Source organism: Haliotis rufescens, unplaced genomic scaffold (assembly GCF_023055435.1).
Source record: "Haliotis rufescens isolate VD_foot unplaced genomic scaffold, xgHalRufe1.0.p SCAF_131, whole genome shotgun sequence".
NCBI classification, from domain to species: domain Eukaryota; kingdom Metazoa; phylum Mollusca; class Gastropoda; order Lepetellida; family Haliotidae; genus Haliotis; species Haliotis rufescens.
The window spans coordinates 375,149-388,285 of record NW_025963815.1 but is presented as its reverse complement, the minus strand read 5'-3'; the positions used below and the strand labels follow the sequence as shown (position 1 = coordinate 388,285).

The following is a 13,137-nucleotide window of genomic DNA, read 5'->3' as shown; positions in this document are numbered from 1 at the left end:
CCCATAGAATGAGTGTTTTACGAAACTTGCTAATTTCAGTAGAATAATTATAACAAACTAATATGCTTTTCTGCTAAGCCTGTGCATTGTACATTGTCTTTCTGACAGTGAGTGAGTATGGTTTAACATTTTTAGCAATATTCCAGCAATTTTATGGCGGGGGACACCAGAAATGGTCTTCACAGTTAGCCGGACTATCTTACAAAGTGATTTCAATTTTTGAATGATTTTTTCAGAATGTTCCTATGATTGCGCCGATGTATGTGATGGGGCAGCTACTCTTGACTGCGATGGTATCTGCTCAGGTGAGCACATTATAAATATTTTGACAAACATGACAATCTATTTTAAATATTCATTTATATGCCCCGTTTTTGTGAGAAAAACAGTAACAGAACTGGTTTGCCTGCTGCATATCCGATGACAAGAAGAGTACAAAACGCAGAAATAATATTGCTGCTTAAAATAATTTTAATTGCAATCTTTTAACCATTAGGGGGAACCACTGGTGTGAGAGCTAAGGTGAAGGATGCTTGTGACGTTTGTGATGGCGACGGCACAACCTGCATAGCCGTCACCGCTGTCAGCCCTGTACTAGTTCGTACTGACCGGAATCAGGTATGTCAGTACTCTGTAATGTAAATACACACTTACGTTCCAAGATGTGTAACAACACCAGAAACCTTTACAATCTTCGTCGACCTATCACAAGCTGAACATTCGCCACATTGAAATGAAGACGAATTCTAAACGTCAAACCTTTATGTCACAACTGAGTGAATATCATTTATGAATTGAGTGAATATCATTAGTGAACTTAGTGAATATCATTATAGAAATGAGTGAATATTATAAGTGAACAGTGTGAATATCATAGTGAATTTAGTGAAAATCATTGGTGAAATGAATGAAAAGTATAAGTGAAAATTGTGAATATCCTAGTGAATTGAGTGAATCTAGTTAATGAATTCACCTATATCATTTGTTAGTTCATGAATTTACATATATGTACGTCTTTGTGTGGACTTAGTTCACCATCCTTATACCTTTGCTCACTTGCCTGTGAGACGGTCCCTATAATTCTCTATTGTTTCACCAATCACCACGCGTCATTTGTTTGCTCACTTTGAACATTAAAAGCGGACATTCCCTAAAGCCCCCACTAGTCTTACAATTGCAGAATCTGCAATTGGTCCATGGTTCTGAATAATTTCAGGTTTTGACAGTGACTGGCACAAGCTTGTTTTCGGCATCAGTGCAGTGTGTGGCCACAAACACAGACACTTCCACAGAACACCGGGTACCCATAACAACGCGTAACAGTGTAACATCCATAGAAGTCACCGTTGAAGCGAATTCATTAGAAGGTAGATGTAATTGTGTGGCGCTATACATATCCTCACTTCCGTTTTTCTTACAGCAAAGGTTGGTCTGATAACAATTGTTGTGTTTTGTGTCTTGTTTTGAGCATGGATGAACTATTAAAAGGTAACATATAAGCGCTGGTATAATGATTTACACCCTAACGAAACATGCATGTATCTATGCATAACTTTACTTTATGCCTGTGTTCATTTTATCCCTAAAAGAACCTAGAACAATACTGAACCTATAGCCGCGATCTTGTCCTGGCGTCGGATATGCCATGAATCTGCAGTGGGTGGATCAATGTACGCGTCATACTATTACACAGATTACTTCAATATGAGTAAGGGGGGCGGTTGGGCAGCGTTGTGGTTAAAGCGTTCGCTCGTCACGCCAAAGACCCGGGTCCGATTTCCCACATGGGAACAATGTGTGAAGCCCATTTCTGGTGTCCCCCGCCGTGATATTGCTGGAAAACCACACTCACTCACTCAATATGAGTAAACCTATTGCAATAGTGTCGCAATTGTATTTTGATCAATTGCAATACACTTTCGCAGTAGTTAAAGTATCCATGAAAAGCCATGCTCACTCACTCGTAGATTTGCGGGGAGTCCACATGATCAAGGCTATAGTTAACAAACAACTGCGGCTGTGGCTGTGTTATACCTATGTTCAATGGTTTGGGGGTTTCGTCTTCTTGTTGGGAAGACACCTACAATCAGGAACAAGGTTGAACTTTGTAAAATTGCAATACGTTTCAGGTTGGTGCTCTTTGGAAACTTCAGCTGGTTAGAATAGATCCGTTCCATTTATTGTATTACATACAGACTCAACGTTAACGTTTTGAAATACCGTAATGCTGTATGGCCGTCCCGTTCCACGGAGCGACCTTAGCGCTACGAAAATCGTAAGACTATGTTACGGTGGTATTACCGTCATCGTAGCTTAGGTATCTTTGTGGAACGGGCATTTTCGCGAACACAGATATTCTCTGGCGCTGACGTTTTATATTTCCATTAAGAGACTATCAGCGGCTGATGAAATATAATGATTTTTGAATGATGTTCCTCTGTTCTACAGTTGGAGATTACATGCTGCAGTGTAGGGTGACGGCTGTAGCAGCTCTGGGTACCAGTACTGGAAAGTTCACAGTCTACGAGGCATCAGGTATATAAAGGAATACTTCTCTGATGGTGATTCATAAAAAAACATGCTTATGACATAGTCGGAATTGTACAATGTCCAATGGATGTTCATGTATATAATCATGGCTACAGTGTAATAAATAAATAGACACTGGCACACATGTTATGGTCTCAAAGTACCTGCACGCCAGGAAATCGTTAAGCGTGTTCCCGAACACCGGGTGTGATCACTGATTTTCAATGATCCATTCATATATTTATAATTTAATTTTAATGTAATTATTTAAATATAATTTTCTTCTTTAAGCCCAATGGAATCTGTTTTGACGGAGACCGCCTCTGTGGTCTAGTGGTAGAGCGTCCGCCCGGAGAGCGGAAATTCTAGGGTTCGATCACCGGTCGCGTCATTCCAAAAGACGTTAAAAGATGGTACTTGTTGTTACCCTGCCTGGCGCTGGGCATTAAGAGGCCACACACACACACACACACACACACACACACACACACGCACGCACACACACACACACACACACACACACACACACACACACACGTGCATGTATGTCGCTATATTAGTGCAATTATCTTGGACGCGACGTTAAACCCTATTTTACCTCATATCACCTGTTTTGTTGGATAATCGAGACTAGTTACTCTCTGGTGTTGACGTATAGAGAATCTCACCCGAGTGTCTTTTGATATCTAATATATCAAGGAGTGTTGATACATTTATATCAAAAGACACGAGAGTGAGACTTCATTAATCATCCAACATCATTCTTCCAACTTTTCCAGTCTGAAGACAGTAATAAGCAGTGTCTTAAGTGTAAAAAGTACTGCTAACAGCTTCACTAGCGGAGCCATTAGTGATGTCATTTGATTGTGACGTCATGGTAACCAATGACGCCACAGTGGCCTGCAAAGTATTGTGATGCAATTTCATTGCAGACACATCTAGAATGTAGATGTCGCTTGATCTCACCCAAGCAATATCTCCCGTGGGAGCCAGTTTTGGATGATAAATAATAGTCCTACGCATCACTGATGATTGAACAGTTTATTGATAGAAGATAAACTATATTTGGATGACAATCTAATAATTATGTTTTTATGGCCTAATCTTGGGTCATTTATTATTTGTTAGATTCAGTCAACTGGTATTGCTAATTATACATGCATATTGTGAAGCTCTGGGGAAATAACATGTCCTCCGTTCTCCGACCCAGGCAAACAGTTGCCATTTAGAATCTTGATGTGACCTGACATTCTGCTAGAGTCCAGTACGACTATCATCTATGTCGGTGGACAGTTGGTTGCCCAGTATTAGATAAGGTATCTCCCGCTTGGATACCTTAGAGGGCGATATCTGTTTTGAATAAATGTTTGCTTTTATAAATCGACTACACCATGAGAGTTGGTTGTCTGGTGTCATTGTCATTTACAACGATGTTTAGTTTTTGAATTAAAGCTTGAAGATTTGTTGACTGATATAGGTTTAATTCCCCAATGTAAAACACATTTATTTGGTTTCAACGTTTCAGAGTCCAGTGACAGTCCGACGTGTGTGATTACCGGACCTACCTCCATTGATTCGTGCACTGATTTAATGATGAACGGCGTCAGCAGCAGAGGAGGTGGAACGCTTGGACTGACATACCACTGGACCATTTCTCCTTCCACAAGTGACGCATTAAGTGAGCAACACGTAGCACTGCTGTGCTGCGTCAGGCTTTAAATACTGACTTTTATTGTGCAAATTGTATGGATGGCGGGTTCCACGGGTAGGGCAGGACATGCTTACCTTTTTCGGGAATACCCGGTGTCATCACGGATTTTCAGCGGTCCATTCATGTTATTTCCATTTGCCCTTTACGCCAAGTGGAATCTGTTTCGGCAGAAAATCTAGGATGGTTATTTTCTTGCATTGAGAATTTATATGTTCTTAGCCTCCGTAATTTTCGCCCATTGGATATGGATACCCCTGGTTACGAAAACCAATAAAACTTCTACGGTCCACATCTCCCTTCACGCCACACAGTTCTCATGAAGATCTGGACGGTTTCATTGGGATACCGTTCTGATTTAATTGTTTTTACTATTTCTAAAACGATTTCTACAAAATATACTTAATAGACAGAATTTAATAACGTTATATTACATGTATGTATACACAAGTATAGCGTCACTGTCCATCTGATTCCAGCTGAACCCTTGAATGGTTATGCCGAATGGACGGGCCTTGTGGCCGGTACTTCGTACACCGTGACACTGCGGGTGTGTACACTATTCGACATATGCACATCGTGCCAGGAAACGGTGACAAAGACGTCGTCGTACCCTCCCGAAGTGAGCATTGAGACAGCCGTGGACGTCAATGCTGCCCCGGCCAACACAGAGTAAGGCGCTTGTTAAACTTACAAAGCCGTCACACAACTGTTCAAAAGTTGTTGACTCAGGGCTACACAATTCAAAGCATGCTTGCCGTAAAAGGCAACTATGCTTGCCGCAAAAGGCAACTATGCTTGCCGCAAAAGGCAACTATGCTTGCCGTAAAAGGCAACTACGCTTGCCGCAAAAGGCAACTGTGCTCGCCGTAAAAGGCAACTGTGCTTGTCGTAAAAGGCAACTATGCTTGCCGTAAATGGCAACTTTGCTTGCCGTAAAAGGCAACTATGCTTGCCGCAAAAGGCAACTATGCTTGCCGCAAAAGGCAACTATGCTCGCCGTAAAAGGCAACTATGCTCGCCGCAAAAGGCAACAGTGCTCGCCGTAAAAGGCAACTGTGCTTGTCATAAAAGGCAACTACGCTTGCCGTAAAAGGCAACTTTGCTTGCCGTAAAATGCAACTATGCTAGCCGTAAAAGGCAACTATGCTTGCCGTAAAAGGCAACTTTGCTTGCCGTAAAAGGCAACTGTGCTTGCCGTAAAAGGACTAACGGAATCGTATCCCAATGTCGTGGATCGATGCTCGTGATGTTAATCACTGGATTGTCTGGTCCAGACTCGATAATTTACAGACCGCCGTCATATAGCTGGAATATTGCTGAATGCCGCGTTAACAACAAACAAACAAACAGCATTCAAGGCCTTAGTAAAGCTTTAAAAAAGGTTGTGTTGTCTACATGTGTCCAAACTTGACATGTGACAAAAATGATGTCTGATGTAAACCCATCTTTGGCTTTTAACACAAGGTGAGCAATTGACTTGCCTTTGCATGTGTTTGTGAAGGGTGATAATTTTTTCGCGAACATCTAGAGACAGAGATTCATAAATATATGCTCATGATCTGGTCGGAATCCTACAATAGAACGGACTTTGTCGGGTTTATTGCTCAGTGCAAGATCCTATCCACCATTGCTTACGGTTTTTAAGTAAGAATTGTAATCAGCCCCATTAATTAGGTATCTCCCTCGTAGGATGTAATATTTAAAGCCAAGGTATCCATGCCCTACTATATATTGCTTCCATAACACAATCACACAATTCCAATTATATCTGAATAGTAACAGTAACTGTTATAATTACCAGCGAATATTGCTGGTAATTATAATTGTGTTATACTGTTATTATCATTATTATTCTTTTATTCTTTCTCCTCGCCGCGAAAAGCTGCAAAATTGCTGATGCGGCGTTAAGGAAAATTCACTCACTCATTTATTCCATTTATCTCCAGTAGATTGGAGGGCCTTGGGTTGAGACCTCCAGAAAGTGCGCCTAGTGTCTAATGCTTATACACAACATATATTTTATATTATGTTCATACTATTCATACCTTCAGATTTGAACTATTCGGTTTTGCATTGCCCTCCCAATGTCCTGGGGCACCCGTGGAGACAAGCTTGACCTACAGCTGGACGTTCAGTAACACTCCTGGGCTGAAGATCAACGCAGATAGACAGAATGACCAAGTCTATCAAGTCAGGGAGGGAGATTTCCCACGTATGTAGTCATGAATAATAACAACGACAACTGCAACCGCTCGCACTGCTAAAACTGCTACAACGCACATCGTCTACTATCACTACCAGTGTTGCTGCAACTACTGGCATCACTACTTGCACTGTTACATCTACTGTTGCATGTTCTGCTTCGCTTCTACTAGGACTGCACCACTAAACACTTCTACTAGGACTGCACCACTAAACGCTTCTACTTGGACTGCACCACTAAACACTTCTACTAGGACTGCTCCACTAAACACTTCTACTAGGACTGCACCACTAAACGCTTCTACTAGGACTGCACCACTAAACGCTTCTACTAGGACTGCACCACTATACGCTTCTACTAGGACTGTACCACTAAACACTTCTACTAGGACTGCATCACTAAACACTTCTACTAGGACTGCACCACTAAACACTTCTACTAGGACTGCACCACTAAACGCTCCTACTAGGACTGCACCACTAAACACTTCTACTAGGACTGCACCACTATAAGCTTCTACTAGTACTGCTCCACTAAACACTTCTACCAGGACTGCACCACTAAACGCTCCTACTAGGACTGCACCACTAAACACTTCTACTAGGACTGCACCACTAAACACTTCTACTAGGACTGCACCACTAAACGCTTCTACTAGGACTGCACCACTAAACGCTTCTACTAGGACTCCACCACTATACGCTTCTACAAGGACTGCACCACTAAACGCTCCTACTAGGACTGCACCACTAAACGCTTCTACCAGTACTGCACCACTAAACGCTTCTACTAGGACTGTACCACTAAACGCTTCTACTAGGACTGCACCACTAAACGCTTCTACTAGGACTGCACCACTAAACACTTCTACTAGGACTGCACCACTAAACGCTTCTACTAGGACTGCACCACTAAACGCTCCTACTAGGACTGCACCACTAAACGCTTCTACCAGTACTGCACCACTAAACGCTTCTACTAGGACTGTACCACTAAACGCTTCTACTAGGACTGCACCACTAAACGCTTCTACTAGGACTGCACCACTAAACACTTCTACTAGGACTGCACCACTAAACGCTTCTACCAGTACTGCATCACTAAACACGTCTACTAGGATTGTAACACTAAACACTTCTACTAGGACTGCACCACTAAACGCTTCTACTAGGACTGTATCACTAAACGCTTCTACTAGGACTGCACCACTAAACACTTCTACAAGGACTGCACCACTAAACGCTTCTACTAGGACCACACCACTAAACACTTCTACTAGGACTGTACCACTAAACGCTTCTTCTAGGACTGCACCACTAAACGCTTCTACTAGGACTGCTCCACTAAACGCTTCTACTAGGACTGCACCACTAAACACTTCTACTAGGACTGCACCACTAAACACTTCTACTAGGACTGCACCACTAAACACTTCTACTAGGACTGCACCACTAAACGCTTCTACTAGGACTGTACCCTAAACACTTCTACTAGGACTGTACCACTAAACACTTCTACTAGGACTCCACCACTAAACGCTTCTACTAGGACTGTACCACTAAACGCTTCTACTAGGACTGCACCACTAAACACTTCTACTAGGACTGTACCACTAAACGCTTCTACTAGGACTGCACCACTAAACACTTCTACTAGGACTGCTCCACTAAACGCTTCTACTAGGACTGCACCACTAAACACTTCTACTGGGACTGCACCACTAAACACTTCTACTAGGACTGCACCACTAAACACTTCTACTAGGACTGCACCACTAAACGCTCCTACTAGGACTGTACCACTAAACGCTTGTACAAGGACTGCTCCACTAAACGCTTCTACTAGGACTGCACCACTAAACACTTCTACTAGGACTGCACCACTAAACACTTCTACTAGGACTGCACCACTAAACACTTCTACTAGGACTGCACCACTAAACGCTCCTACTAGGACTGTACCACTAAACACTTCTACTAGGACTGTACCACTAAACACTTCTACTAGGACTGCTCCACTAAACGCTTTTACCAGTACTGTACCACTAAACGCTTCTTCTAGGAGTGCACCACTAAACGATTCTACCAGTACTGCTCCACTAAATGTTTCTACTAGTACTGCTCCACGAAATTCTTCTATTGGTACTGCTCCTCTAAATGCTTGTACTAGTACTGCTCCCCCAAATGCTTCTATTAGTACTGCTCCATTAAATGCTTCCACTGATATTGCTCCTCTAAATGCTTCTACTAGTACTGCTTCTCTGAATGCTTCTACCAATACTGCGCCTCTAAATGCTTCTACTAGTGCTTTTCTACTAAATCCTTCTACTAGTACTGCTCCACTAAATAATTATACTTGTACTGCTCCACTAAATGCTTCCACTGATACTGCTCCTTTAAATGTTTCTTCTAGTACTGCTTCAATTCAATTCAATTCAATTCTTTATTGTATGAAAGGCCACAGGCCCATATACAACGGAGTTACATAACATATTTTATAAAATACAAAGTCAAGGTAACAATTCACTTCGTAACAAAAAAGCATTATGTTTGTACAAAGCCAGTTGATGTTGTGTTATAAGATCCTTGCAAGACAGTAATGAAGACAATCTTTTAGCATTAAAATGAGATAGAGACCACTGCGGTAAGTACTTGTCTCTTAGATTTTCGTATGTAGGGCAAATAAACTAGTACTGCTTCTCTAAATGCTTCTACTAATAATGCTCCACTAAATGCTTCTACTCGTACTGCTACCACTACAATACTAACGACGCAAGGTTTCAACTGTTTCAGTTACAAAAATAAAAGCTATTTAAAATGTTTACAATTCTACAGTCAGTTGTTTGTGTCTCAAGGAGGCAATAGTATCATTCAGCCTCTGCCTGGTTTGCCTCGGTTGATGTGATCAGTATCTTTCAGTACTCAGTAATACTCAAATCAATCTTCAGAATTAAACCCAAACTCGACTAGGAATTTGGAAAATACTTGATTCTAATCGAACAATCAGAGATTTCAAATTCAATTTAACGAGGTTATTTTTCAAGGTGATATAGTTCTTTGGTGAAAACATAGTATGCTATGGTTATCTTCCCATCGATCATCTCTAATCACCTCACAGTGCTTCAGGACACTGCTTCTATTGCTGCCGTGACTGGTACTGCAGCATCTACAGAGGCTACTGCTACTGCTACGCCTTCTGTTAATCATGCTCTAAACTAACTTCGACATCAACGAATCAGCGACATATCTATACGACCGGTCAAAAGGAAATATGCAGCCATGTTTGATGGTGGCTAAACATGGAACAAACAAGAAACGGTTATTCGATGGTGTCGTATTTGATCATAGTTGTGCTTTGGACCTTACGTTTGCGGGGTTTCGGTGACTATTTTCAGCCTAGTGGCGTTTTGGTGACGTTTGTAATTCTTTGTCAAATCAACTTTGCAAGCAACTTTCTTTAGCTCGGCAGTGTATTTCCAAGTTCATGTGATGTATATATGTTTGTTGGAGGTTTTAGTGTTGAATTTAGTGTTAGATTTCAATCTGTGATATCATGCTAATGTTTTACTGTCCTTTGTGACAGATATTTATCTTTCAATTTGTTCTCGTCACTATATGGCTGAGATACTGCCGATGTGACGTAAAACTTTAACTCACTCACTCACTCCAAGTCCATGTCAGGAACGGATACGATGATATAATTCTGGCGCATCAAAACTGTTGGAACCTTTTAAAGACATCCTCCCTCTTTGCAGCCGGACAAACCATATCGGTAGCTCTGGTGGTGTCCCTGACGTCGGATCCATCTGTCTCCGCGTCGAGGGAATTGGAAATCGTCACAATCAGCACTGCACTGGAGGTATTTATCGATGGTATGTATAACCATAAGCTTTGTTTTCTGTGTCTTTTGTTTATGTGTTTGATGTGTGTCGCCGCGCTCACCAATATTGCCGTATATGACGGCGGTGGTAAATAAATGAGTCTGGACTACACAAACTAGTGAGTGATATCATGAACAGTGATTCACGATGTCAGGTCACGTTGACACGATATCAACCACGTCACAGGGCATGACAACCTATCCATTTGGTTGCCTCTTACGACCAGTCTGTGAAGATTCCGGGTTTGAATAGGTCTTCAGTAACCCTTGCTGGTCACTAAGAGGACACTAATCAGGTGGTCAGGTTAGCTGACTTGGTTGATGCATGTCATGGTATCCCCATTGCGTAGATCGATACTCATAATGTCAATCATTGGATTGTCTGGTCCAAACTGTATTATTTTCAGACCGCCGTCACATAGCTGGAATATTGCTGAGTGCGGCGTTAAACAACAAACAAGCAGAACGTACAACCAGTACAGGTTGCTAGGAACCAATTCAAACCTAGAATCCCCATGGCGTGAATTCAAAGTGAATGACCGGAAGTTGGTTGACGTCACAGTCAGCACTATTCGAGCTGTAACACGGCGACGTGTACATATTTCCATTTATCAGAATTTTGACAACAAAAAACTGGAGTTGACTATACGTTTGTTTTTGTTGTTTTCAAATGGGTTGCTCTATGAAGATGCGACTGCCTGCTTCAAAGCGTCCTAAATATTTAAAGATTGTCACAGGTAGCATAGTTCGTTTAGAATCTACTTCATAAAAAGAAGGGGCGGTCGGGTAACCTAGTGGACGAAGCGTTCGCTCGACACGCCGAAGACCCGGGTTCGATTCCCGACTTTGGTACAATGAGTGAAGCCCGTTTCTGGTCTCCCATGCCGTGATATTGATGGAATATTGCTAAAAGCGGCGTTAAACCATACTCACTCACTCACTCACGAAAAGAAAATTTGCCGAAATCAAAATTGATTCCAGTCAATATATATATTGTTTATTTGAAACTTTGTATTGTTTATTTGAAACTTTGTATTGTGAAGAATTATTAAAATTTCATTCTAACACAATTGTTCTAGGTCATGCAGCATTATATATTTTGTACCAAGTTTACAAACTGATGGCCTAATTGGTAGGACCGTTATATAATTGCTTTCTTCGTTTTGATAAACTGTTCCCCTGTTCGAGTCTTTAGCGCTGCCAAACAAAAGGAGTTTAACCTTCCCATCGTTTTATCCTCGTTGTCGCAATTCGTCGTCGAACTATGGAATAATGTAATTGCTATTTTTGCCTGCTTGCATTATTGTGATCTCGCGAGCTAAATATGCCCAAAGTGCGAGAATGCGAGATCACGACAACTTGAGATTTGGCCAGAATATCTCTTCCTCGCGATCCCGCATTCTCGTGTACATAGTGTTTTTGTGTGATGCGAGAATGCAAGAATGTGAGAATGCGCTATTTGGACATGGTGCAAAATCTCGAAATGTCAACTTGTCAATTCAAGCGTTCTCGCGATCGTATTGCCATCACAACATTCTGAGCGGATATTGAGCTAGTGAGACAATGACAGTGTGTAGGGTTTTCCGCCTCTGAGGCAATATTCACCAAATCAAGATGGGGAACAATTGTAATGGACTGAATTCACAGTAGGAACCAAACCATGCACTGGTAGGCCAACTAGGCTACCCTTCTACAGCCATTATTGCGGGTCAGTCTGTTCTCGCACAGCACCAGAGACTCATGCTCATAAGAGGCTAGGTCAACCCGAGTGCGGCGATGGTATGTTGTGTTTACCCAGCCGTGACATTGCCGTGAATTAAGCGGCATACAACCCAGTTCTGTCCCTCACTCAGAAGAATTATATATGGAATAAACTTGATGGCTCAGAAAATAAAACAGAGACAGTTACCTACGACGGATCATTTGCCCTTTGCACGGTCACTCCCGTTCGCGGCAAACACGAGATGGCTCTGTTCTTGGAGTTTTTATTGTTGATAACATTATTAACCTCTTTAATTCTACGATTCACATATAACGGATGTGACTGACGTGTGTGCACGTGTTGCAGGTGGTGAAGAACGTGCGGCAAGTGTCAACAGCGGACTGCAGGTGTTTGATGCTAGTTTTACGAAGGACCCGGATGACCCTACGGCAAGCTTATTCTTCTTGTGGACAGCAGTGGGGCGAGACAGCAGTGTAAGTTTTGTTTGTTTGTTTGTTGTTTAACGCCGCACTCAGCACTATTCCAGCTATATGACGGCGGTCTATAAGCAATCGAGTCTGGTCCAGACAATCCAGTGATTGACATCATGAGCATCGATCCACATAACTGGGATACCATGACATGCATCAACAATGTCAGCGAGTCTGACCACCTGACAAGCAGTGGTTACTGAAGACCGATGCTAACCCGGATCTTCACGGGTTCAAATTTAGTAACAGTAACCAATAGAATTAGATCACCCTTCAATGTCATGGAAGAATATACAGCAATCTACGGATATCTTTCACTGCCACGACCGTCAGCTCGAGAACATCTGTGGTACTGTTTCCTATTTGACAACCACTATGAATGATAAGTGAACTGCAAATATATCGGGATTCCTCTTACGACAAGCAAAGTCGCCTCTCACGGCTCATTCAAAAACCTTACACGACCTCATGCTAAACTATCTGGGAGATATAAGATATATTAAAACACAATGCAGTATTGTAATGACATGGTAAATTGTATATGGAAAGTAAAAAACATTTTTTTTCCTTTCTCAGTTTCAAATAAATGGCGTATTTCAGCTCGATGCAATATTGTGATAAA

At 41.9% G+C, this 13,137-nt stretch overlaps 1 protein-coding gene across 11 annotated transcripts in view; it reads left to right on the top strand.

The window, feature by feature from the left end:
• The window catches only part of LOC124143148 (fibrillin-2-like), an 85,792-nt gene that overhangs the window by 55,210 nt on the left and 17,445 nt on the right, over nt 1-13,137 (top strand). For all 11 annotated transcript variants that reach the window (XM_048394898.1, XM_048394904.1, XM_048394906.1 and 8 more), the window contains 9 exons: nt 237-305; nt 497-618; nt 1,217-1,367; nt 2,449-2,535; nt 4,055-4,207; nt 4,717-4,909; nt 6,292-6,452; nt 10,198-10,314; nt 12,391-12,518. In XM_048394898.1, coding sequence (XP_048250855.1) covers nt 237-305; nt 497-618; nt 1,217-1,367; nt 2,449-2,535; nt 4,055-4,207; nt 4,717-4,909; nt 6,292-6,452; nt 10,198-10,314; nt 12,391-12,518 — 1,181 coding nt within the window. The remainder of the gene's footprint in view (nt 1-236; nt 306-496; nt 619-1,216; nt 1,368-2,448; nt 2,536-4,054; nt 4,208-4,716; nt 4,910-6,291; nt 6,453-10,197; nt 10,315-12,390; nt 12,519-13,137) is intronic.